The sequence below is a fragment of the Lemur catta genome, chromosome 12 (genome assembly GCF_020740605.2).
Source record: "Lemur catta isolate mLemCat1 chromosome 12, mLemCat1.pri, whole genome shotgun sequence".
In the NCBI taxonomy this organism is placed as follows: domain Eukaryota; kingdom Metazoa; phylum Chordata; class Mammalia; order Primates; family Lemuridae; genus Lemur; species Lemur catta.
In genome coordinates, this window is record NC_059139.1 from 47,573,138 (window position 1) to 47,601,137 (window position 28,000).

Genomic DNA, 28,000 nt, shown 5'->3' on the forward strand with positions numbered 1-28,000 from the left:
GACTCAGTCAAACTTAAGCTTGTGTGCCTATATTCTGTGCATAATACACCTGCTGAATTTCTTTTACACTGCAGTGAAATTAACTCTGCTCTTCAAATATTGGGCCCGTGCCAGAAACTAAAAGAATCTTTGTGGGGAACCAGCACAACCAGAGAAAGGAAAGCTCATAAATTCCAGGGGCTTGGTTTTTTGGAGCACATTCTATTTTACAATACCAGAGAATTAACATCTAGTAGCAGCATCATACAAAAATGACACAGCGATCTATTAAAAGTCATATAACAGTAAGTGTATTTCAAAAATGGTCAGAAAACAAAGTAGATTTAGAGACCAGTTGATATAAATATATGAAAAAAAATCAAAACTTTCACTTCATCAACAAAAACACAAGTGCAACATACATAACGGTACATTCACATTATATTCCCAAAGTGGATTGTCATTTTTATTTTCCATGAAATATGTCTATATATTAATATGTATGTACATGTATCTTCACATTCTGGATGGCAAGAGAAATCTTCATATTTAAATATATACATTTCATTTATTAATAACCAGAACATTAAAAATAGCAGCAACACTGGTCTTTAAATATGTATAATATTACAGTAGATTGTTCACATAATATAGATATATTTTGGTAGCTCTTTCATTATTAATATTATCTAATACTTACATACAATTTACAAAATCCAAGGTTCTGGTCTCATCTCCAAATAACTTAGAGTCTAGATTCAATAAATACTATGCAAAGAATAAAACACAGACTGCAGAGCATTCTCCATAGCAGGGAAGGAATCCTACCCAAAGGCTTAAGGGAAGAATCAGGTTTGAAGGCATATGGGAAGCCTGCAGGATTCCCAAGGCAAAAGAGTGTGATCTGACAAGCTCCCTGAAATGTTACAAACTGAGTCCAGAGAAACGTATCAATGGGGGAAAGAAGGCACCATCCCCTTTTCATCCTTGCATGCTTCATTTGAACATGGCATTAGAGTGCTGAACAACTTGGGAAATGTCCCAATAAATCGGGGATAGAATCATTTCTCACTAGGAGACAGGATGCTGGACCAGGAGGCGGATAATTATTTTTCAGCATTTACATTTACTTTAATGACCAACGGCATAAAAACTGAGATTTCAACAGGATCTTGTGTATTTAATCCTGCACGGTTGGAAACGTATGTCTGCCATCATTCCCAATATAAACCACTGGATCAACCCGCTAATCCTATTGGTTTAAAAAGAAACCCTAGACATGGCGATGGGCGTTTCCTCATGCCGGATTTGGTGACAGAAGTTGCACCTGCAATTGTGGCCTCTTTTTATATTTCAGAGTTTTTTCAGAAAAGGTAAATGTTTAAGTCTTTCAATGGGGTTGGACCTTTGCCTTATACAACTACAGGTACCACTTCTCTGCCATTTCAATACTTTGTCCCTATTTTCAAACCACTTCATATACTATTTCAATTGATCCTCACAAAAAAACCTGTGAAGAAGCCAGGATAGGCATCTAAGTGCTCATTTCAAAGACCAGGAAAATGGAAGTTCATAGAGACCAGAGTGACTTTGCTTGTCCGCAATCACACACCTGAATGAACTGGTACAGATGTTTTGCAGAACTTAGCTGTGCACAATGGTTACTCTTTTTTAAGAATGGGGCTTGGTAATAGTTGTTTTCTGAAAAATGAAGTAATTGAAGAGGGTGAAAAAAAAAGAGAGAGAAAAATGAGCTCAAGAGAAGGGAGAGACAAGTGGTGCCACTTGGCAGTTAGAATCACAAACTTCAAAACAAGCAATGTATATTTTACATGCAGAACACAGGAATGTTTAAAAAAGTTTAAATACTTCAATCTTCCAAATAGTCCCATTTTGGCCTGGATGACTACATCTTTAAGTAGTTACTGAGGCTGCCACTGAAACATAAGATCACTAAGAAATTTCTACATGAGTTCCACAATTTCCCAAGAGGCTGGTAAAAATGTTATAGCCTGTTCTCAGGACCCCACACCTGCCCCTCCCCTCCAGCACAATATCATTACATTAAAAGCTATAGACTGTATATATATTTGACTCACTTGGTGGTTTTCTCAGCTGTGGGCTTTATAAAATATGATTAATGAATATTCTTGCTGTGTCATTAGGAAAATTAGCTTTTTCTCTCTGGAACTAAGCTGAGAAGGAAACTGTACTAAACTTTAGAGCTTTTATCATTTTAAATTTGGAATCCACTTAGTTGCTAGAGAAGAAAAAATTTGAAGTGACCATAATAATTAATTTACTAAGCTGTCATATTTCACACAACCTTTTCAAGAAAACTTAGTGACTCTTAGCTTGATAGTTTCATAAAATAAATTTTATGAATTCCATAGGAAGTATTCCATTGTAAAGGAACTTACCTACAATGATAACACATAAACCAGAAGACTTTAAGGTTCCGGTGTGTGACACTTTGAACTATCCATCAGTTCTTATTTTTAATCAGTACATGTGTGTTTTTTGTTGTTGCTTTTTGTTTTTTTGAGACAGGGTCTCATTCTGTTGGCCTGGGTAGAGTGCAGTGGCGTCATCATAGCTCACTGCAACCTCCAGCTCCTGGGCTCAAGCAATCTTCCTGCCTCAGCCTCCCAAATAGCTGGGACTAATTAACCACGCATGGTTAATTTTTCTATTTTTTGTAGAAATGGGGTCTCCCTCAGGCTGGTCTCAAACTCCTGGCCTCAAACAATCCTCCCACGTTGGCCTCCCAAAATGCTAGGATTACAGGCCTGAGCCACTGCACCAGGCCAGTAAACGCGTTTTAAGGAAACAGTTGAATTAAAAAGGCCATTCTTGACACCATTTGGTAACATGATAAAAATGTATAAAACCCTTTGTTCCTCTCAGGCACCACCCATGCTCTCCCCTCCCCACCCACCTTCCCTAACTTTCATACACCATAAATGCCCCACCAACAGTCTCCTCAACCCTGAATTGAACACACGATGTACCAAAAGGCAAATTATGCTTTGGCAAGCAGCAAACTGGACAATTCTTTGAGCTTTTCTGAGGTAGTGGAGTCTCTCCTCCTAAACTTCTAATGGTTAGGAAATGTCTATGAAGCTGAATTAAGATCCAAGTGGAGTGTTGGTCATTGTACTTAAACATACTCTGAAATGGGTAGGTTATGTGATTATATGATACCACATACTCCGAAAGCTACTTCAGTAGAATCCTGATTGTTATGTGGAGAACTTAAAGGTATTAAGGTTGCTGTGTGATGAGGGTAAGCCACAGTCTTTAAAAAAGTGCCTGTCATTCAGTTAGGTGCTCAATGAATATCTGACAACTGATTTAGCTCAGTGGGAGTACAAGCAAAAACAGACATTAACAAACCTAACCAACTGCAGGCTAATGTCATCAAAGGCTAGATCACTTTCCCTTGTGCATGGAATTTTAGACACCTTTCAAACTACGAGAGGATGAAGTTTGAATGGTGTCATGCATGGTATTGTATACAGTTCCACATTGACTCCATTTATCAGAGGTCCTCTCATTCTCATCAGGATTTTACTATAATGATGTGATTGTGAGATTTCTGTCCATAAATAACTTTTCTGAAGACAAAGTGATCCACTCTCTCTGTTGTTCTTCAAGCTTTTCTGCCAAGCATTTAAGCAAGATAGGATCCACCTTAGAATCAAATTTATTAGCAAACCAATGTCCATCTTTTATAAGCCACCTCAATTCTGCGGCTCCATAAATGCACACACTTCGAAGGTGAGAGCCAGTACAACCGGGGTAGAGAAAGCCTTCGTAATAATTCCATTTGACGAGGCGGGTCTTACTCTGTAGATCAGACACATCCTGGGCTGATCTGGAAATTCCCCCAGGTACTCCTGGAACCCGAATTAAGGTAGCCCAAAAGTGCTCATCGGGAGAGTATGTATCTTCAGACCAGGCAAAAAAGTCTTTAATGAGGGAGTTGTTGAAAATATATTTAACAAATGCTTGACTTAACACAAAATAAGCACTGCCAACAAATACTTCAATGTTATGAGGGGGTGCTTCCTTGGAGATGTTTGTTCTTATCGGTAGCTTCATATATTCATAAGGCATCTGTCGGAGTTCGTGGTGATAAGTGAATCTTTCCATTTTAGTGTTAGGGGGTTTCACAGTCTCTAACATATTAGCTCCATTGAGTTTCTTCAACTCCGACACTAATTCAAAATTTGACTTTAGGGGAAAATCTTGCCCACATAGGTTGATAACATATTTCCACTGAACTGAAGACTTAAGAAGGTCTGACAAGCAATTTAAATCAGCTTGGAGTCTGGAAATGTGGGCATATTCCACAGCCTCTAATTTAGAAGCAATGAAAATATTGGAGAAGCACTTAGCTAAATTGTTCATGGCAACTTTGAAGGTACCAGGTGACTTGCGGTCATAATGGATGCAGTAAATATTGTGTGGGTTGTATATAGCATGGATAAGCCTTTCGACCATAATTGCGTCTTTGTGGACAACCAAAGAATAGGCTATTGGGAAGCTTTTCTCCTCTCTTGAAACAAGCTTTTGAGGGTACCTTCTTAGAGTCTGATAAATCTCACAATCACTGGTCATTGCCACTACATCATCATCCTCCAAGTCGATGATGTCCCTTCTTCTTATTTCCAGACTCTTGCCAATCTCCAGAGGCTCCTGTTCATAGATACCAGAACAGTTAACTTCATACCTGACTTCATCCTTAACGTGAGTGTATTTGTTTCTTACAAAAGGTGAGGTACTTAAGGAGTACTCAACCAAGTAAATGTCTCTTTGAGGGAAGAGGAGTCTTCTCACATTTAGAAGCTTCAACAAGGAGAACAGCCATAGGGTTAAAAACAGGATGAAAACTTTCTGCTGTAGGGGGTATTTAAAACAACATTTGAATATCTTCATTCTGTAAGAGAAGAAACAAATAATTCAATTGAGATGTTAAGACAAAACCTGTTTCTCCAAAATGTACCGGGTGCCTACCATAGGCCAGGCAGAATGCTGGACCCAAGGATGACTAAAACAAAGATTTTGCCCTTGAAAGAATCCGGAAATAAGGAAATGGAAATGTGATATTCTGTGTTACCGATACCTAATTTTGAGAGATACTGATTACCAAATAGAAAGGAAGATAAAGCAGACTCCTAAAATATAAATACTATGTGTCTTATATTATCTGCATTTCTGCCTAGCATATTTGAGGAGGGGTTTCTCTGGCTTGGGCAGAGGTCTGGAGAAGTGGATGTCATCAAGGAGGTCCTCAGAGATGCAAATAGCTCACCTGAGACCAAAAGAAACTTCTGTCTTGATTCTACCCTCAGATCTTGCTTAGACCCCAGTCTTAAGTCAGTCAAGGAAAGCCCAGGGAACCCACCTTCAGAAATAAGAGCAGTGAGCAGACACCCAAAGGAGCTACAGTAGGTATTAGAGATTGTAAAATGTTATATAGATTACAAAAGTTGGATAAACCTGCACATATTCCCTTAGTTTTTATATACAAAAATCCCCATTGCCTCACAGGAATGCGCAATTTAGCCCCTAGAATGAAAAGGGCCTGACTCTCATTGACAGTGGTAGGTGGGGTGTAAGAGCTACCTTGGGGCAGCAATTTGGCAATATCCATCAGTTTTAAATGTCCTCACCCCAAAGATCTCATGGGTGAGCAAAGACATGCACAAGGAGATCCCCTGCAGCGTTTTATATTCATGCTAAAGACAGAAAACATCCCAAACATGCTTCAACAGGGAATTGATTGAATTACATCCATATTATGTAAAAAAACCTGAGACCAATCTGCATGTGCCAGTGGGGAACAATCTCTAAGATATACTGCTACATAGAAATAAACAGAATGCACAACTGTGTATCATATGCTTCCATGGGTGTATACTTGCAGAGAGCACATGTCAGCAAACTTTTTCTTAAAGGACCAGATAGTAAATACCTTTGTCTCTGCAGTCCATATTGTCTCTGTCACAACTACTCAACTCTGCTGTTGTGGGAAAGCAGCCACAGATGATATGCAAAGGAGGGGGTGCAGCTGTGTTCCGATAAAGCTTTATTTACAAAAACAGGCGGCTGGCTGGATTTGGCCCACAGCTGTAGCATTTCCAAAAGGATACGGTATACACACGACACGGGTAACAGGAGTCGCTTTGTAGGGTGGGGTGGGAGAAGACTGAGGATTGGGGCCTGGGTAGGTAGGGGAATTTACTTATCACTGAATATCCTTCAGTATCATCTGGATTTTTAAAAAATGATTATATCACTTTTTCAGATAAAAACAGGCTAAGCAGGGCGAGGGCATAGACGTGCTCAGTGGGAGCAGCAGGAAAAGAGGCCCATGAAGTTCTAGCTCAAGGTCGGAACATGGAAGGGCTGGCAGAATTTCTAGGGCTGCTGCAGGCAGTTCAAACTCTGAGAACTGATGCGGTCTGAGCAGCCCACGTGCAGTTTCCTAACACATCTCAATAAATCTTAAATGAAGACATAATCATTGTATCCAATTTCATTCAAAAGAATTACCAAGAAATTGGAACCCAATTTACTTTTGTAGATTTCTTCCATACAGATCAATTGGCAAAGTTCTCTCCTGGGAATGACATCCATCCTTCCTCATTCACTTCACTTCAAATGCTCTCGGTTAAAGAACGGCACCTTCTTGACCATGAACGGTTCTGCAGAATCCTGCCCTCCCCAGCCAGATCTCCATCTCTCCTCGTGGGCTGCCCCAGGGTCCTGTCCTCAGCTGGCTGCTCTTCTCATGCACTCATGCACACTCACCTCACTCTCTGGATTCCACCTTCCACGCTGACACCTTTCCATATTCCTACAACCTTCTCCCCTGCTCTCACCCCTTGCCCAAGCTTCAGGGCTGAACCGCCAGGTGCTTGATGGACGTCCCCACCTGGACACCTTGCAGACACTCAACCGCCATGAGTCCAAACCTGAACTCGACACCCTCCCCTCACCTGAACATCCTGTTTCAATACATGGTGACACCATCCGTTCATGACTCACCCTTGAAACTTGAGAGTTACCCAACTCTTCCATTTCCTGCACACCCACGTTAACAGGTCACCTCATAAATATGCCTCAAACCCGTTCCCCTTCTCCATTGCCACTGCCAGGCCCAAACAGCATCATTGTTCAATCAGCACCCAGGTGAGGGACTCCCTGTCAGGCTCCTGGCCCTTGGTCCCTTGTCAGGTCTCAGCTTTCTGCTCCTCCAAAGCACACTGAATAGGGTCCCATCCACTCAGGTGCAAGGCCAAGGTTCCTGCCAGTTGTTATAAAGCTGTGGAAAACTGCCCCCATGCACAAGGTGACACACTGCCACTGCAGAAGCCTGAGCGCATGTGTAGAATTAGGTTTGTGATAAAATAAGACCCAGAAGACTAATAATCCCAAACAGATTTTTATATATGTGTGTGTGCAGTCCTAATTCATGATAATCAGGCACAAATAGGAAGCAGCTTCCATAAATGGCTAGAATTAGAATGGGTCTTACCCAAAGTAAATTTTTGTTTTTTCTTTTCTCACTTTATTGGTCCATGGAATCTCCAATTAGTATCAAGTAACAGTTCCCCCTGATACTACAGTGGTAAAATGAAAAGACCTCACATTCTAGAGGTTCACAAAGTCTCCGCGAGTTGTCATTTTGTTTATAATGTATCATTTAACTATTATATTCACATTTCTTATAAAGACAAAGGTCAGCTCCCTGCCCTGTCACCCGTTTCCGGGGCTGCCTCTGCACCCTCACATCCCTGTCCTTCCCGACACCAGCCTGGGGCCCGGAGTCTGAGCTGGGCTGGGAGGCCATGGCTGTCTGCCCAGAGAGTGAAGGTCGCAGGGCACCCGGGGAAGGGAGAGGCGGGAGGCACACGCTGTGAGAAGTGCTCTGGGAATTGGCCTTGGGTCCCCATGTGTGAGCTTCGCCAGCCAGGGACAAGAGAGGATTTCAAAGGAAGGAGGGGAGGGCAGTGGGACAGCCCTAGCACCTCACTTTCTGATCCTCCTTCTCCTACCCAGGCATCTTTAAGGGGTGAGTTTGTGTGCCTTGGGGTCAGCTCCTTTGAAAGGAGGCTCTTCAAAACCACCCTGTTCAAAGTCAAAACAGAGCCCATTCACCTGCTTACCGTGGCCAGAAATTCCTTTAACTGAAAAGCATTCCTTTCCCCAAGTTAGAAGTAAAAAGGGGTAAGGTGCAAAGCCATTTGGTGTGAGTTTCTGTCAAATCCTAAAAGGAGCTGTTGGCCTCTACCCCGCTGCGGTGGGCACTAATCGAGAGGGCAGAGCCGGCAGGAGGCTAGAGAAGGCCACAGGTCCCCAACCTGGGCTCTGCGTTGGCTTTCCTCCAGAAAGAGCCTCTGTGTGACACCCTCGGGCCCCTCCCGCTCCGTAGGGAACACCCCAGAGAGCAGCACAGCCCCAGGGGCTGAGACTGCAGGGGGTGAGGTGGGCTGTCCACTGTAGCACCGCCTCCCTTTCCTGCCACCTGCAGAATTCCCAGAGGCCCTGGGCTTGGAGGGGTGGGGACCAGCTCCTGAGACCTGGCCAGGTCTGACCAGAGTCGGCAGGGCTAAGGCTGGCCATCATGCTGGCCACGTGGTTCCTAGGAGACCAGGCTAGCAGTGCCACCTTCTGCAAACACCGAACCCAGCACCTTCCCTCTTAAAGGCTTGCTGGCAGGAAGCAGGCAGGTGTTTTGCTGCCAGGAAGTAATCTGACAAATACACTACAAATAATTTCCCAGCCGTGGGAGAAGGGTATTTCCCCTCCCACCTGCCCAGGCAGAAAAGGAAGTCCGACCTGTTGTGGAGTTTATTGCCACATAGGTACAAGTTCCTAGTGGTGATGACGATAGAACTGAAAAAGAAAACAGTAGAAAGGTTTGGTGGCTATAGCTCAGGTGAAATAGGTCTATTGTTATTCAGTAAAAACCTACTTCTCAACAGGGATGTTGAATAAAGCATTTTCCCCAAACCACATTCTTTTCCCAACTCTGCCAGCCATGGTTAGAGCCTTCAAGGAAGCAGCAGGAGCACAAAGCTACACCCCAGCTAAGTGGGCATAATTGCATTCAGGGCTAAATGGCTACAGCCATTAGCAGCTCTTCAACTAACTCTTCTTACCTCAGCAATTTTAAAACTCAAGACTGTCAAGGAAGTACAGATGCTTCCTTTCCCAGGGAAGGAAGGGGAATGGTAAATCAAGAATGGGAGGAAGGAGACTGGGGGAGGAAAGTACTGAGTATGGTTTAGATTATAGACCAAGAATTGCACACCTGCAATTTTCTCAGTAACCCACACGGCTTGTGGGGCTCTGGGGAGAGAGGAAAGAAAATGTCTGGGCTGCAGAACACTGCAGAACTGGGCTCGAGTCCCTGGAGAAACACTTAGTAGCTATAAGACTTTGATCAAACAATTCAACCTCTCTTGAGGCCAGTTTTCTTGTCTCAAAATCAGGAAAGCTCCTCCCCAGCTGCTGGGAGGACCGAGGTGCTCAGCACACCTCGGATGCCTTTCTTTCCCCATGCCCCAGCTTGCCTGACTCCAATTTTGGGGGCTGATTTTTTTTTTTTTTTTTTAGGAAAAGAATCCATGAGACAACCCATGCAAACGATGTTAAGGAAATGACTGCCCTTCACTCTCTGACCAAGTAGGAGCTGGCAATGTCATAAGGAAGGACAAAGCTGCTGAGAGCTGAGACCTTGCTTGGGGGCTGAGCAGGAAAAGAGGAAACCACACGCAGTCCTGCATGGACAGGCATTCAGCTCAGGATGGCGTATTTAACACCTGGACCCAGGCTCCATGTTTCTGTGTCCCCATGGGCAAAAGAACTTGATGTTAATGATAGGAACTACCTGGAAGGGATAGTGAGGGTTAAATGAGGCAATGCATGCAAATGCTCCAGCACAGCTCAGCTCAGCGCCATTGGGTAGATGCCAGGCCGTGGCTTCCCCATCTCACCCTCAAGCCGCCCTGCCGCTACTCCTCATTGATGGAAAGCACTTCTTTGAAGACCTACCCAGACCTATGACTTATTGTCCTATTTTTCAATCTTCCTCCTATTTCTCCCGAAAGTTTCCACATAAATTTAATATTTTAGAATTAATGCCTGAATGCCTCCATGTAATGTTCTTTATTAGTTTAATGTCATTATTAATGTAGAATCACTCAATAAAGAGCTGTCACTTGGAGCACCGTTCTAAGTACTCTGTATGAAATAACTCAGCCCCCTCAACAGATCAGTGAGGTAGGTACTACAGTTATTTCTCTTTTACAAGAAAGGAAATTGAGGCACCATAAGGCAATTAAGAAATTGCCTAAGGTTACAGACCTAGAAAGTGCTTTAATCAGAACTTGAACCCAGAGAGTCTCACTCCAGACTCGCACTCCTAACCCTCCATGCAATACTGTCTCTTAGAATATGAAGGAAAAATTCTCCGTATTTCCCACAAGTTTTAGTCCTTGACTAACTTTTCTCATTACTAATGTCTTATGTCTTATTTAACTGTCCTAAAGCAGGAACAGAAATGAACTTCAGACCATTGAAGTGAAGTCTTGAGACTTTCTGCCCGGTTAAGGGATATTTACATATTAGAATAAGCCCGGAGTTGTTGCTGGGCGATGGATCGCCTGCCACCCCTGCAGTCACGGGCTGGGGCCAATCAATGAGCTAATGAGGAGATCAGACAATCTCCAGCCGATGGAATCGATTAAAGGAAAAGAAACCAGTTCATCCTAAGGGATTCTGCATCAGTTACTCTCGTCTCGCATCCTGTCACTGATGACTTACTGATTCATTTGTTCTTATAGTTATCCATGACACAATTTGGGCTCCCTTAGAATTACTAATTATTTTAGAAAACTTTCTGGGTGAACTCTTTCTTCATATGGAGAGACTATTCCCTCTTTGGGCCATTAAAGTTCTTAAACTTTGTATTATATATCAGTTTGAAAATAGGATATGAAGAGTTTATTTAGAAATGTCAGGATTTTGTTTCTTTCTAAGGTCTTACAAAGAAGAATCATCACTTAAGAATGCTAATATAAAGATGAACTCACTAAAAAAAAAAAATCCTGATCAAGTTGAGTAAGCTCAAGTTCTTCTACTACAGCTCCCTGATTTCAATAAAGTCATTGATTCTCCCCTTGATGACTTGCTCATTGCCAAACCCTGAGTGTGTTCTGGAGTCAGACCATTGGGTGGGAGGATGACTCAGCCAGATGCATTTCCTCGACACCCCCACAGCACCCCAAGAGTCATGCAAAGAAGCAGCAACACAAGTTTTTTGGCAGATAACCTTACATTCTCATTGTTCTAGAAGGAAGATTGCAAAAGCAAATAATTATCTGACTTGAGCAGGTAAACACAGTAACTACTCAAAACACAAGAAGAGTATGATTGGGTCACCAATACCATAAAAAATGAGGACAAACAGTCCTCAAATGATAAGCAGGTAGAGTCTCTGAAAGGAAAAGGAAAAGATTTTTCCATTCTCTGTTTATAAAAGTAAACACTTCCATTAAAAAAAAAAATCAAAAAGTCAGAAAAGTCTAAAGAAGAAAATAAAGTTCATCAGTGACCCCGCACCTGGCAATAACATTCTGTGGACAGTATGTCTGTCCTTCCAGACTGTTTTCAATAAACACACTTTTTTTCATTTGTTTTTTAACAGTCTTACCACACAGGCACTGTCTTATCTGTGTCTTTCATTTCACAGTCTACTGTGAACAAGTCCTATCCTAAACCGGTTCTATAAATTGTTAGAAAATAAACTGTCCCTAACAGAGGTAAATATACTTTTCTTCAGGAAAAAACATTTAATAGAATTTACTTTTCTAGGTCTTCTCCACCAATGTTTAATTAATAAATAAACCCATAATTCCTGAAGAAACCTAAAAGCAAAATCCTAAAACTGAAAAGGACTTTAAAGGTGATTGAGCCCCAACTCCTCCTTTTCTAAGTGTGGCTAACCACCATTTAACCCCGTTTCATTCCTGGGTTGCTGGGAACACATTTCCCCCATTGTATATGTGTCTTAGTTCATTCTGGCTGCTATAAAAGACTAGGTAACTTATAAAGAATAGAAATTTATTTATCACAGTTCTGGAGGCTAGGAAGTTCAAGATCAAGGTGCAGATTTGGTGTCTGGGAAAGGCTTGCTGTCTGCTTCCAAGATGATGCCTTGTTGATGTGTCTTCACATGGTGGAAGGCAGAAGTGCAAAAGGCGGGGAGGGGTGAGCTCTCTCAAACCTCTTTTACAAGGTCACTAATTCCATTCGTGAGGGCTCTATCCTCATGACTTAATCATTAAAGGCCCCACTTCTTAATACTATCACACTGGCAATTAAGTTTTAACACATGAATTTTGGTGGGACACTTTCAGACCATAGCAATATGCATTCATGCAACTGCTCCCCCTCAAGGAACTGGACAGAGGAGGGATGCCCATCTACCCCTGGCCAGGCCCCTCATGGTGGCATTCAGTCTAGCCTTGCTCCACCAAGACTGCTATGGCCAAAGTCAACAAAAGTCTTCATTTTGCCAGAGTCAGTAGACACACCCCTGTTCCTTCCTAATGATCTATGCTGAGTGATAGTACTATTTGCATTAACTTATTCATTCTGTTCAATAAATATGAAGTAGGTACTATCATTATCCCTGTTTTTCAGATTGAGAAACTGAGTCACAGAGGATAAGTAGTTTACCTTAGTTCACATAGCTAGTATATTAGAGAAGCCAGGATTTTCAACTCTGATCCAATTTCAAGGCTACACTATTAACCACGTGAGACTGCCTCTCCAATCTCTTGGCAGTAGTAGAACCCTATTGGTTCTACATCCAAAATGTATTTCAGATCCACCCAACTCTTTCCACTCCATGGGAACCACTCTGATCCAAGCTAGTGTCAAGTCTTGCCTAAATATGAAATAACCTAACTGGCTCCCCTTGCATTCCTCTAAGCCATTCTCTGTACTGTAGCCAAAATGATTTTTAAAGCATATAAATCAGATTACCCTCCCCCTCTAGTCCCCCTCCCTATACTTAAAACCCTTCACTGGGATTTCACTTTAAGTAGGATAAAATAAGGAATTTTTCCTATGGCCATAAAGGCCCAGAGGCTCCCATGCCTGCTTTACTCTTCTCCCTTTTTCTTTCTCATTAAGCTCTAAGCAACACTGGCCTTGTAAAAGAACATCACAGTCTCCTCCTTGCCTCAGGACCTTTGACCTTGCTGTTGTCTAGACCCTGGCCTGACCACCCCCTCAAGTTTTAGGACAAATATTCTTTCTTCAGGTCCTTTCTGATAACATTTCCCAAATCTCTCCTGTATCACACTCCGTGTTTTCTTCTGAGCACTTGCCACAAGCAGTAGTTACTTTGTTTATTTGTTTATTATCTGTTTTCAGACAGAAGTGGAAGGTCCTGGAAAGCCTTGTTCACTACTCTACCCCCAGCACCAAAGACACCTGTACTTGGCACAGGGTGTTGCTCAATGGGACAAAGTCAGAAGACCTGAGTTCTAGTCTGGGTTCTGCCATCAAAAACTCAGGTGACCCCAGCAAGTCACTTAATCTTGGGCAAGTCTTTATTTCCCATGTGTTAACTTGCACAGTGGGTTTTCTATCCCCAGTGCAACTGTGAAGGTCCTATGTTGTACGCACGGGGAAAGAGCTACAGGGGAAAAAGACAACTTTGCTATGCAAATGTCAGGTACTAGGACCTCCACAAGAGGAATGATTTCTTGGGAAAACTGGGAAAGAGTCAATATGTTAGTTTAATTTTTCTAAAACAGTACATTCATTATTCCCTTCATTGTGACATTCTAATGATTAGTTGTCATTATTTAACAACATTCTTTTTGTTAGTACGTAGAGCGTAAACTGTTCCTGAAGTTTCATAATTATGTAGACATACACCTGTTGTGGATTTTGAGAGGTAGGAAGCTAGTTACTCTAGTCAAGTTTTGGAGTTTTTTCCCCCAGTATGCTCAGTATTTTTTTTGAAAGATTAATAGCCAAATCCAGCCTGACCAAGAGTAAGACCCTGTCTCTACAAAAAAAGGTATAGTCCCAGCTACTCAGGAGGCTGAGGCAGGATGGCATGAGCCCAGGAGTTTGAAGTTGCTGTGAGCTATGATGACGCCACTGCACTCAGGCCTAGGTGACAAAGTGAGACCCTGTTTCAAATAAAAAAGGCCAAAGAATTACTTTTAAAGGTATCCAAGAAGTCATGCGACCAGTTCCTTGCAGAGTTACAATCAGCTGAACAGTGTCCGTAACTCTGTGTGTTACAAAAGCTATACACTTTCCCTGTAAGTTCAATATCTTTTAGGGGCAATTCTTCCCTAGGTATTGCAAAACTACAATGACTCATTCTTGCATCTCTGTTTGGCAAAGTCATTTCTAAGGACCATGTAACAAGCAAAGCAGCACTGAGGATTCTGCAGCAATGTGAATACACTAAACATACCCCCAAACAGCACCTTTGCCAATGCTCTGTCGCTCAGATCATGCTGCAAGTAAAACTCTCTCTGTTCAGTGAACTGGGATGCCCTTCATCCAAAGGGGCTTTATTTGAGGACCCTGTAGAACACATCACAATTGATAGTTTTCTCTCTAGGCAGTTTACTTCAGTTTACAAGTACAAATGTCACCACCTTCCTTAAATAAAGGACTACTTTATCTGCAAGATTTTGAGACTAAAGACCTAAATGAAAACACTAAATGAGCATAAAAACCACTCCCTCAACCACCTCTTTAGATTATAATTCTTCCAGCTAATAAGTTCACTGGAGCCTCTTATGTTTGGGGAGAAACAGGGAACCTATTTTAAGTTTCCGTGGGAAATGAGCAACCCACACCAGGATGTATTTACAAAGTGATGGTCCCTCAAGGTCCCTGGAAATCTGGGCTGTAGCAATGTAGCAAAAAAAGTACAGGATTCAGCCTGCTTTTTATGGTTATATCAACTATGAGATAGTGACTTGATTCTGGGCTTGAAATTCATCTGATCCACAGGGCGAACATTAAAAGCTGACCATGTGTGTACGTAGTATGGCTAAGGAGTCTTTAGCAGGAAGTCTAAAGGGCCAGAAATGATGAAAATGAATGAAAAGTTTTTGTTCTATAGCAATTCTGGCCCTTACCATGGAGTATAACATTAAGAGTTTTTTCTCCATAGAAAATTAAAAAAAGAAAAATAAGAAGGATGAATTTCAAAAATACCTATGCCCTCAAATTTTAGTTTGATGAAAACATCTTAAATGAAATGCTTGCCCTTTTTTAGATATAAAGATTACAAAAGGGGGTAATTAATGGATTAGAGCTTTGCTTCTCAAGCTTTATCAAACAGAGTTTTCATTCCGTCTTGGGTTCCCCTTTCCTTCTCTGCCCTTCTTACTTAGCTGGACACGACATAAGACCCAAACATATTTTATGTTTCTTGCTCAAAATGAAAAACGTGGGTTCAGAATATCTTGGCTCCTTTTTCTATAAAGTTGAAAAACTAAAGTGAAAAATACTTATGTCTATTTTTGAAAATATATATTTATCGCACTAGAGAGAAAATAACTTTCCCTACCCAAGGCTTACCTGGTATGATTTTTTTCCCCCCAGAAATTTCTGGAAGCATTTTTCTTGATATTATATGACTAACTCCATATTTTATACTGGTCAAAATTAATTCCTCAAAGGTTCTGTGGCTAGCTGAAGAGGTGTGGGTAACTGACTTCTTTAAAGTTTAAAGTAAAATCTCTGATGTGCATAGAAGCCACGTTACAGAGGCAGCATGGGAGTAAACAGATGTGAATCAAGGGTACTGACGTCAGAAATGGCTTGAGGCCAGGCCACACTCTTCATGAATGGATGAGACACCCTCAGTTTTACATCATCAGAAGAGCTTGTTTATTTTCTGGGTTCTGCCAATATGGTGGAGAGCTCAGCCAGAGACTTCGATGTGCTTCTGCACTTCCACTGAAGAACTCCAGCTTGGAAACTCTGGCATGACTTCACCATTTAACTAAAAATCTGTGTTTCTTGGTTTAAAATGTACATATTGACCTTAGATGTTGTATGTATACAGACACAATAAAATGAAGACCCAGAATTTCAAAATTAAGTTAAGGAGGTGGAAGAAATAAAAATCTGCTGTGCTTAGGGCAATTCTGCCATAATAGGAATTTAAAAAGCAGAGATCTCATCCTATGAAAAATCATCTAGAAATGCCTCCAGGAAGCTCTCCGGCTGGCAGCTCCTGCAAGGAGACACCCTTGCAATAGTTATAATTAAGATAACAGGTCTCAACATGTAGGCTTTATTTCAGGTTAATAAAAAAGTAAAATGATTATTTAGCTTACTAAATGTCTGTGCAAACTTATAAACTAACTATATTCAAAGTGAAAGTAAATTCCAGACTCTTCAAATTTTCCAACAGATTATGATGTTAAGACAGTGTGGTCTGATACCAGAATAGACAAGAGATCAGTTAGATGAAATTCAGGAACAGACCCGTAGGTAAGGATTGTATATATGGCTCTGGTAGACAGCCAGTTGCCTCCCAACATCCATCCTTTTTTCTTTCCTAAGAGAACCCCTATGTTGTTGGTGGTAGAAACATGTCTGTCTGAAAGACTTTTCCCCCAACTTCCATTGTAGAGGAGCAGCCAATGGGATATAATGTAGGCTATCTTGGAAAGTTTTTTTAAAAGAGCTTGATTCAGGCAGGAGGTATGCCATTTTGTTCTTTCTTCTCCCCTTCTTTCACTTTTTTGCCTGGAACTCCAACATGATGGCTAGAGTTGTAGCAGTCATCTTGGAACCATTGGGAACAGACCAATAGAATATCAGAGACCTCAGCCTCAAATCCTCAAGACACTGAACCACCAGCAGCAAGCACCCACTTTGAATTCTTGCTATATGAGAAAAATAAGTCCTTGGCCGGGCGCGGTGGCTCACGCCTGTAATCCTAGCTCTGGGAGGCCGAGGCGGGTGGATCGCTCGAGGTCAGGAGTTCGAGACCAGCCTGAGCAAGAGTGAGACCCCGTCTCTACCAAAAATAGAAAGAAATTATCTGGCCAACTAAAAATATATATACAAAAAAAAAAAAAAATTAGCCGGGCATGGTGGCTCATGCCTGTAGTCCCAGCTACTCGGGAGGCTGAGGCAGTAGGATGGCTTAAGCCCAGGAGTCTGAGGTTGCTGTGAGCTAGGCTGATGCCACGGCACTCACTCTAGCCTGGGCAACAAAGTGAGACTCTGTCTCAAAAAAAAAAAAAAAGAAAGAAAAATAAGTCCTTATATGTTTAAGCAACTTGCCCTTTGAAAGATGACCATAGGAAGAGGAAATGCTTAACAAATGCACACATACACACATCTAAGAGCAAAATTAAATTTAAACCAGATTAAAGTGGCTATTTGTACAACAGTACAAGCCTATATATAGCTAAGTGCAAAATTATGTGTCTCAAATGATGCTGAACTTCTCATCCATCTATACTTAGAGGCAGATGGAGGCTCTAGGTAAACATCTGAAGGAAAGCAGATGCCAAGATTTACCAAATTAACTCCAATGTTGGCAAAAACCGTGCAGTCTGCTCACCATGCTTCAGTTAAGCACTATTCAGCTTATGGCAAACCTCTGTGTATGGTTTCTAGTCACAGGCAGGGGATAGGCCACATAATGTCTTAAGGTCACCTTGCAGGTGAGCTGTCTTCTTGAGAGCTTATTATGTAACAGGGGACTCTGGAGCCAGCTTTCCAAGAAAAAGATATGAGTACCATGTACTAATACATATTAATGGATATCAACTTGAAACATGGTGAGTAGTTGGGAGCCATTCCCTGAATGTCCCCTCTTCCCTCCCCTTGCTACTTGACTCTATTCCTCTTGTCCCTGCCCCACACTCGACCCCCTCCATCTCACCCTCCTGTCTACCTTTGCATCATATAGGTTTGGAATTTAAAGCCAATGGTTCTGAATTTAAGTCCTAAGTCTGCCACTAAGAAGATGCCATTAATCTGGTTAGCCTTCTGACTGACTCCTCATCTGTGAAAGAGGAACAAGGGCACTGACTCGCACAGCTACTGTGATGACAAAATGAGCTAATGCACTCGGCACATTCTGGTGGGAAAAACAGACTAGCACAGGGTTGGATGATGATCAGGGGTCAGCAGCATCTAAAGCAGCTGAGGGCCGTTGACTGGCCAGGAGCAGTTATGCAAACAAAGCCTGGGCTTCGTTCTCAGTGTGCCACCCCCACTCCTGCACCTAGAAACCATCTCCAACAGGCAGCAGCCACTGATTTCCATTGGGCAGGCTGGTGGTGAAGCCACATCAAAGGCTTCCATGCTTCCTACAGTCAAGGGGGCATCAGACACAGGCACACTGTACTATTGTCTGTCTGTTTTTTGAGAGAGAGTCTCACTCTGTTGCCCAGGCTAGAGTGCCATGGCATCATCCTAGCTCACAGCAACCTCAAACTCCTGGGCTCAAGCGATCCCCCTGCCTCAGCCTTCCAACTAGCTGGGACTATAGGCACGTGCCACCATGCCTGGCTAATTTTTTCTATTTTTAATAGGGACGGGGTCCCCCTCTTGCTCAAGCTGGTCTCAAACTCCTGAGCTCAAGTGATCCTCCCACCTCGGTCTCCCAGAGTGCTGGAATTACAGGCGTGAGCCACCATGCTGGCCACATTGCACTTTTTTTACAACTCTTCTGTAGGTTTGAAAGTTTTCAAAATAAAAAATTGAATTTTTTTTTAAAGAGAGAATCATAGGGATAACAGGGAGACGCCAGGATTAAAACCCTTTCAAAGTTCCCATATTAGGATTCAGGCAACACAATTTTTGTAGCACAATTTTAAGTATCTTTTTAAGTCTAGTGTCATTGCTGTCTTCTTTTTATAATCTATACCTTCCAAGTATTATCTGGTTTACTTCTTTGTTATAAAAATAACTTTCCTTTTATTGTTCCATATTTATGAATTAGTTGATGATCATAAATTTTTTTTCTATTATGGTGGTAAAAGATACATAACATAAAATTTAGCAATTTCCCCATTTTTAAGCATACAGTTGAGTGGCACTAAGTATGTTCACATCGTTGTGCAAACATCACCAGCCTCCACCCATAGAACATCTTCATCTTTCCTGAGAGTCTGCACCCATTAAACACTAACTCCTCATTCTCCCCTGCATCTAGGCTCTCATTGTCCTCATTGTCCTTTCTGTCTCTATGAATTTGACTACTCTAGGATCTGTATAACAGGAACCACACAATATTTGTCTAATATTTGACTAGCTTATTTCACTTACTATGTCTTCAAGGTCCATCCATGTTGTAGTGAATGTCAAAATTCCCTTCCTTTTTAAGGCTGAATAATGTTCCATTGTATGCGTATACCACCTTTTGTGCATACATTCATCTGTCAGTGGACACTTGGGTTGCTTCCCCCCTTTTGGGTACTGTGAATAATGCTGCTGTGAACATGGGTGTGCAAATATCTGTTTGAATCCTTGCCTGCACTCCTTTTGAGTATATACCATGCACATACATACCTTATGTGTACCTTATATTCTTATATATCCTACTTCTACACCCCTTTAATTGGTTGCCCACCCACCCAGCAAATATTTGCTGTGTGCCTACCATATGCTAGGGCGGCCCTATCTGGGAAGGTACAACTAGAAATTATATTGCCTGGAGGAATACAGAGAGAAATAAATAGTGAGGTCTTAGGTGACTTGATAACATAATCCAAGAAATCCCAGTTATTTTGTTACATTTGAATTTTTTTTTAGTATACAGAGACAATTTTCCAGAAAAGACAAGTCACTAGCTAGCTAGCATTTTGAAATGTTTCTTTTATTTGGGGATTTTCTTGCCATGATGTTCATCTGAGTTCCTTCGCTCTCAGGATCTCTTCTCCAGTTCCACATCCCTTCCTTTCAGCCCCACAATCATTCTATTAATATTTTTCTCACGTTCTAGTCTTTGCACCTTAATTTGTGTCTACCTTACGTATCATTCCATTTCTCTCTCGATCCTCTGCCACTCCATCCCTCTGAACTCGCCAGCCTGAGAGCACAGCAGGATGGCTACTGGAAGGGCTACAGGAAGAGGGACCCCAGTGGGAGACGATGGCTGAGCAGAGCGAGCCTCTCCTTGTTCCACTGGAGTGGAGTGTGGGGGTGTGGAGAAAGGACACACAGTGCAAATACTCCAGATATGCTGCAGTGACGCAGAGGAACAGAAGGAAGAGAAAAAGGAAACATGGAGAGCACAGGAACTACGCTAGGTGGTGTTCTTCCTGGTGCTGGGCAGAACTCTCCATCCTCTGTCTTGGTTGAACGAGCTGCCCTGTTGTGGACTGTCTGGATCTTGTAGATAATGGGGAGAAACACCAGGGCTTTCAGCACTTTGGGAACAAGTCCAACCTACCCAAGAGCAGATGAGCTGAGTGGACAAGCTTGGGCACAGCCCAACGGGATGACCTCACCTTTTGCCCCTTAACTAGATTAGGAAACCCCCTAGAAAACCAACAGAGAGAGTGAAAAGGAATAAAAGAGCTAGAAGTACAGAGTATTCACGGGGAAGGAGTTAAGAATATGCACCCCAAAATATGCCGCTCTGGCATATTGACTATTTTGAGTTAAAGGACCTTGAAAAATTATAGGTACAAGATCACTCTGACCTTCATGCTGTTTCTTAAAAGCAGCAGATGAAATTCTTATGTGAAATGAGAAAGTATCATTCTTATCAAGGACAGAAAGTTGAGGCTGAGGGAAATTTGCACAAAATGTTACACTAATCTTTGTCTTCCTAGCCACTTCTCCACCCAGTTAACTACCCTAGCCCAAGCCCCTTTGCCCTGTCACATTTTCAAAATTTCCTCCTCTTTGTCCAATTCAATATATAAGCGTTCAATTCTAACTGCATCTCTGGGTCTTCGTTTCCTCATGAGGGCTCCCCTGTCATGTAAAACTTACATTATGTAAATTTGTATGTTCTTCTCCTATTGATGTTTCTCATGTCAATTTAATTCTCAGGCCCAACTGAAACACTGTAAGAGGGTAAAGGTGAAATTTTGCCTCCTCTACAATGGAGATGTATTTGAGATTGCAGGCTTGGATTTTACTGAGATTTTGAAGTTGGTTTAAGGCTGGAATTTCAATGCAGAGTGGGGGTTGGGGGAGGCTTGACTACAATTGGATAAAGATCACGACACAGCGGTTTAGGATTCCAGGTACTTTTTCATGCTCTAGCAACCACAGCTAAAAGCATTCGTGTCATAAAGTTGTTTTGCTTTTTGCTTTTTATAATAAAAATACTTTTGTGCAATTGTATTCATTGTACTCCTTTAAACACCATGTGTGAGCACAATTTTACATTTTTTTTAAAAAAATTAAAGAACCTGAGTCTCCTGGCTAAATCTAGACTTTAGCACAAAACTCTTGAGTTCTAGAGCTTGGGGAAGAGGGGAAAGCCAACAAGGCACAAGTTTTGTTTCCTATTATTTTGAAATTTCTGAATTCATCTTAATCCAACTATAAATAAGCTGAAACTTACCTTTGTGTCACCTTCAAAAATAACCCCAAGCTGATGATATAAGCAATAGAGAGAGAGGGAAGCAATCATCACAGTGACTGACGATAAGCTATAGATGGCTGTACTGGGACAGATACTGAGGATGCAGTTCTAGAACTCAGGCCCATAAAGAGAAACCATGTGAGAGAGGACTTTAGAATAACAGTCACTCAAAGTCAAATACTGATTGGACTGATGACAATTATTCTTCTGATGTTAGCCCTACAAGGATTGCAAAAGATGCCAACTTTTTGAGCCTCATTACCTGCAAGGAAGGCCTTCAACACACATGCTCGAGTTATTATTAATTCCTCAGTCAGGACATCAGAGCCAAATTGGAAGAGGACACAAAGGTGAGACTCAGTTTGTATGAAAGATGACAGAAATAGGTCCCAAATAGATTTGGAGAGAAATAGGACCCAAACAGATTTCTTGGATCCAGTAAGATGAAATTTAACTGAGATATATACAAAACTAACACTTAGGTCCAAACAATTAACTGCACTCTTTAATGGAGAAATGTGGTTAATGGAGAAATGTGGTTTAACAGGAGCATCTGTAGAGAATAGCTGAGTGTTTTGGCTGACTGCACGTTTGGTATGAGTCACAGTTTGTTTGGTATAAGGCTGCCAAAAGCAAAAAAAAGGCAGCAAAACAAAACCCAAAACAAAACCAACGCGGTCCTGGACAGCATGAGAACCACAGAGCTACAGAATGCTAAAGCTGAGGGGGATCTTAGAAAGCATCTTCCAGCAGTTTAGACCTTGGGACCAAGGAAGGGACCAGCCCACCTTGCTCTGCTCTGTCCTGAGCAGACACTCTTGACAAATGGGCTTGTCTGGTTACAACCCTCCACTGGGATAGGAAGCGATGAAAATTAAGCAACACAGTGAGAAGCTAGTGACCACAGGAGGGAAATGGGAAGGTTAAGGCTGCTGAAAAAGTAAAAATTCAAAGGAGGGATGAAAGCTGGCTCCTAACATTTAAAGGACTTATTATATTATAACACAAATTGCTGGGTCCCGTCTCCAGAAGTTCTCATTCAGCTGCTCTGAGTGGTCTCAGAATGTGCATTTCTAACAAGACCACACCTTGAGAACCACTGTTCTAAGTTACAAAATTATACTTTGTTCTTTAATACTCTGTAGTTCTAAGATTTTACTACAAATGGCCTGTTTCTCAGTAAGTCTAAATTAGGGAGAATTTATTGGTTTTGAAGTCTCATACATTTGTATTTAAGATTATATTCTTTCCGAAACTTCATATTGCTTAGCAGAAACCCAATCTTTACTTTCTGACCCTTAACACTTCCTATTAGTTTAGCTTCATAAAGCAGACTTCTGTTGCTGCTTCTGCTTCATTTTCTGGCATTATATAACAGACAATTTTCCTTTGGTCTTCTTCCACTTTTCCTGTATTTTTCTATTATATTCAGCAGATTAAGCTTCATAACATACGAAGCTGTGAGCTGCTTTTATCAAATGACATCTGGCTCCCCACGTCTTCTAAAATAGTAAATACTGATCCAATCCTTTTCCCAAAAGCCCACACTGAGCCCACCATTCCCACGGACCAATTAGGACTGAAACAGCTGCATTCAATTCCTGATTAATTTTATTTTCTATTACATACTTGAAGTTTCAGTCTTTGGATCCCACTAGGAAAATTACCAGCATATGGGAATGCATATAAATGACATGTAAAGCAATGCAAATTAATACAAAACATATATCTATAAATTTCTTGGGAAAAGTCTATAAGCTGCAATGTTGATGTTATCCGCTTTGCTTCACTACACACTGGCAAGCAGTGACTAGATCCTTTTATTACAGTTATTTTCATACAGCACCCAGCACCTGACTCTTGTTGACATGCTAAGTGGAAAGTGCCCATGCCTGTGGTCAGGCAAATGGGATTCTGGCCTTAACTTTGCCACTCTTTGGCTCCATGGCCTTGGATAGATTCTTGAAATTCTCTGGGTCTTAGATTCTACAACTGGAAGTGATAGAAATGGCATCATCATAATGAAACCACCAGTACTAAGGCTTACTGAGTACTCGCTATGTGCCAGGCATAATGCACACATGATGCACACATTGTGCATGCACGATGTACACATGCAATCCTCACAACATCCCACAAGGTGGTGCTATAGAGCATGTACCCGTGAGGTGTGGTACCCTTTCAGAGACCAGGAAACCAAGGTAGAAAGGTCAGGAGGCTTGTGCCAGGTCTTAAGCAAGGGAGCCACAGAGCCAGAACCAGGGGCTCACAGTCTCAGTACAGGGGCTTGCTCTTAGCCACACTGCAGCTCTGTTGCGTGATCACCATCTATGTTTCTCCTAAACATTATATTTGAATGATCTATGAAGTGAATCATGCACAGTCATATATGCTTTAAAATATTGTTTCTGTAAGATGTTGACAGTTTATGTTATATGAGTTTGATATCAAAATACCATCACAATCACATTGTTTTCTACCTAATAACCCAAAGGGGAGTGGGGTTCTACTTCTCTTCCAACTTGCTCCATCCCAGTCATATTTAAATATGGCTAAAGCTCCCTCATCTTAAAACAGCCATCCCTGTATCCTATCTCCCACTCTGAGAGCAGCTTCCAGTCCTCAGCTACCATCCCCTTCCCCTCCCATGCACCCCAGGCTTCAAACCCCACCGTAATACAGATGACGACCAGCTTTGGAGAGTCAGCCAGGGCTTTGCTCTAGACAGCCACTTGGGAAGCATTTCCACTTGGAGCCTTGAAAGCTGCCCAGACTCAACAAAAGCAAACTTGTCTTTCCTCCTGAAACCTGCTCCTCCTCCAATGTTCCCTGTCTGTAAATAGCAGCACCCAAACTTGGAGTCACGCTGCACTCTCACACCCTACACAAAGCTAGTCTCCAAGTCGCTTCAGAGTCAGCCTTGAATCTACCCATGTGTCATCCCTACTGCCACTACCACAGCCTCAACTGCCAGGCCTCTAGTACCCTCCGAACCAGCCCGTCTGCCTTAGGGCTCCTCAAATCCATTCTCCACACAGCAGCTGGAGTTTTGTTTCATTTTGAATCCACATCTCATCTGATTACTTTCGGGTGTGAAACTGGCCTGAAGATCCACTCCACACAATGGCCCCATGGCCTGGCATCACCTCCCCTGGGTACCTGCTGAGGTCTTTGGTGCCACTCTCCACTCTCCCTTCAGCTCATACTGGACCTGTCCTTTCTGCCAACCCTTCCAGCTCAGCTCTCCTCCGGTCTCAGCACACTCTATTTCCTGGGATTGTAATCCTCCCCTTTCCTACCCCCTGCTCCTTGGGCCCACCTTCAACCTCCCCAAGAAGACCTCTGGCCTCCAGCCCAGATGTGCTGAGCTGTAGCAGACCTGTGCCTCACAGCAGCCAGTGCTCAACCCACGTGGATTGATGAGTTCACTTTTCAACCTTGCATTGCTCAACTGTACTATCTTACTGCTTTCTTCCTGCCTCCTACCCTGAGAAGGAAATCCTCCGAAGCTGTTTCAGTTTTACTGCTCGTATATGGTGCTATGATAAGCCCCAGGTCACCAGGTCATGCTCCTAACACCAGTGGCTCCTCAAAGGCAAGGCAGGAACAGCACTGTCAGGTACAGACTCTACCTGCCCCTCTCCCATCCTTCCTGCCTGGAAAATGAGTTCAGTTTGGTAAGTACCTATAGTTACGACCTGCTTATCCTGAAGGTACTTAACCCGGTGCCATCAAGTGCCAACCCTGACTTATTGCCCAATTGTGCCATTCTCCTGCACCTATCTCTGTGCAGGAGATGTGACTTTTAGCCACGTTACCATAAACTCTGCCCCCCACCCAAGGAAAGAGTACAAACCTTTGCTCCCTACCCCACCAAGGAAACTCTCGTTTTAATGTTGAGGGGGTGGGGAGGAATTCAGTGCCACTCAACCAGATTCTTTGGCTATTATTTCTCTCCTGATACAAGTAAGAGATAATTCAACAACGTCTTAACTGGTCATTTCTTCCACAGAATTGATCCTTGGAAAATACAACACAGGAACTGCTCTCTGTAATGATTCAATTTTAAAGATTTTTGCTTCCTCAAGACACTATCAACAAAAGCTGTCCAAACAGACTGTTAGTTTCTAGAATGTCTTACGCTGATAGATGGTTTAATAACGGGCATATTTTATGCAAGTAAGATTAAAAAGGGTGACTTCTACATCTACCGAACCACACGAGACACTTAAATGAATTGATACTATCCCCAACTCCATCAATCTTCTGGTTTGTTGCTCTTCAACTTTAAAGACAAGGAAAAGGAATTTAAAAAGTGCCCAGGGGCTAAGTTGCCCAGCAAGTGGACAACACAGACACTTCCCGGGCTACATGACTCCGAAAACCTCCCCATCCCCGTAAAGCTTAGCTCTTAAATTTACAAAACACTACCCCTGGCACCATTTGCCTAAAGACGATGAACGGACTCCCGAGTCCAGATCTCTTGGCTCGGATCCCCGAGGCTCCCAGCCGGCTGGGGGAGGTGCGGCCCCCTCGCAGGGGAACCATCCCGGCCCACTCTGCTACACAAAAACTTGACCTTAACAAGCGCTGAATCTTGTCAATGAGAAGGGCGCGGCCTGGGAGGGGCGGCCGGCACTTTCTGATCCCCAAAGAACTACTGAAACCCCCTCCCAATCGCCCTAAGAAGCCACAGGAGCAGCCCCCCGTCTCGTCCCCTCGTCCCTCTCCCGAAGCCCAGGGACGGGGGCTCTGGCAGCGTCGCCCGGCCCGGAGGGACCGGGGATGCAGGAAAGCTGCGGGTAGCCCCGAAAGGCGGGCCCCGGGGTCCCCGGGCGCCCCTCACCAGTGCGGGCGGATCTGGGGGGCGCTCGGGCCCGAAGGGCCAAGACAGCGGGGTCGTCCTCCCCGCGGTAACGGCGCCTTCGGGAGCCGCGTCCTCACCGCTCGGACAGAGTCCCGGGAAGCCCCGGTGCAGACGCGCCCGCGACTCCGGCCGCGCCGCGCGGTTCTGCCGGCGCCTGGGCCGCGCCCGCATCGCCCGGGATACGCGCGGCGCCCTCAGCCCGCCGCCCTCTGCCCGGGGTGGCCCCGGCGAACTTTGCTGCGGCTGCGGCCGGGAGCCCCGAAGTTGCGGCGCCCGCTGGGCGCACACGGGCGCTGCCCGCCCGGCCTGCGACTCTGTGTCCGCCCACCGGGTCACCTGCTGGCGACCGGTGCGGAGGCGGCCAGGGCTCAGCCTAGGATCCCCCGTCCCCACCCCCGTCCCCGAGAGGGACGCAGCGCCGAAGTTTTCTCCGGCGGGAAAGTGAAAGTCCCGAGGAGGAGAGGGTCGGGGCGCCCCCGCCACCCTGCAGCTGAGACAGGGGACCCGCGCCGGTCACCGCTGGACACCCCCAACCCTGGGCGTTCCTCGCTTGCCAGCGTGGCCAAGTCGACTTACGAAAGGGAGCGGGGCGGCCCCGAACGCGGGGTCCCGCGGCTGCAGAGGTCACCCCGGCGGGGGCTGCGGGCTGCGCTCCGGCCTCCCAGCCCCTCGGCGGCGGCGGCGACTCGCTCCCGCCCTTCTCCTCCGTCGCCCTGCTAGGCAGTTGCTCTCCCTCGGCCCGGGGTGGGACAGCGCCGAGCGGCCCCCGTGACGTGTGGAGAAAGGAGGAGCGCCGCCGCCGCCGCGTTCCCGCAGAGGGAGCTCCCCGCCCTGCACTCCCGGGTCCCCGCGCGGTGCTTGGGACAAAGTTCCGAGGCGCGCAGGGCGCGCTCCGCTCCCGCCGGCGCTCACCCCCCCGAACCGATGCCCGTGACTCTCCGCCACTGCCCCGAGTGTCATCCAGGTTCGGTGCCCTCTCACATTAAACAGACAAGAAATCTGAAGTCGAGAGAGCTAAGTGACTTGCCCAAAGTCGCTAAGAGATCGGTGACAAAGCAGACTCACATCTGCGACTCCTTGCTCCCCTCAAACGCCGGGCTCTGCGAGGCTCGGGCCCTGCGGCACCCGCCCAGCCGAGGCGGAAGGCACGCTCCCTCTCACGGGAGAGACGAGCAGTGCCCTGCGCAGCCTGGAGAAGTATTAGCAGCAGCGTGGGAAGGTGGAGCTTTTTGCCCAATAAATAGGGTACAAAGTGGTTTCTAAATCAGTGCCTACATGCCAAATAGCCTTCCTGTTTACCTTCAAGAGGGGGGCAGGTGGCAGGAGGCGCCGACGCGTTATCTGGCCCAATCTGGATCACCAAATAATTGCATGAAAGAAAGCACACACCTGCTTAATCAATTGAGTAATATCTAAAACTCGGCCTTTCTAGAGAGTTCTTGTGAATATGCTAACTTTGTAACGTGGATGAGCTACGCTGTGCTTACCTACCATTCACGCACTTCAAAGAGTCTTCG

The 28,000-nt window shown here is 44.0% G+C and overlaps 1 protein-coding gene across 3 annotated transcripts; it reads right to left on the bottom strand.

Moving 5' to 3' along the window:
• Nucleotides 1-267: 267 nt before the first annotated feature.
• GCNT4 (glucosaminyl (N-acetyl) transferase 4) lies at nt 268-28,000 on the bottom strand. 3 transcript variants are annotated; one of them, XM_045566406.1, is made up of 3 exons: nt 27,060-27,190; nt 2,991-4,921; nt 268-1,680 (listed from the first exon to the last, which is right to left on the bottom strand). In XM_045566406.1, exon 2 carries the CDS (start codon nt 4,918-4,920, stop codon nt 3,553-3,555), a length of 1,368 nt encoding a protein of 455 aa, XP_045422362.1. In that variant the 5' UTR covers nt 4,921; nt 27,060-27,190; the 3' UTR covers nt 268-1,680; nt 2,991-3,552. The 3 variants fall into 3 exon arrangements, with proteins under 3 accessions (XP_045422362.1, XP_045422361.1, XP_045422360.1); XM_045566405.1 differs by lacking the exons at nt 268-1,680; nt 27,060-27,190 and adding an exon at nt 27,975-28,000 and having other exon boundaries at nt 2,713-4,921; XM_045566404.1 differs by lacking the exons at nt 268-1,680; nt 27,060-27,190 and adding an exon at nt 27,549-27,622 and having other exon boundaries at nt 2,713-4,921.

Bases quoted from the DNA above. Each gene is read 5' to 3' on its own strand.
- GCNT4 (XM_045566406.1), bottom strand. From the start codon at position 4,920: ATGAAGATATTCAAATGTTGTTTTAAATACCCCCTACAGCAGAAAGTT.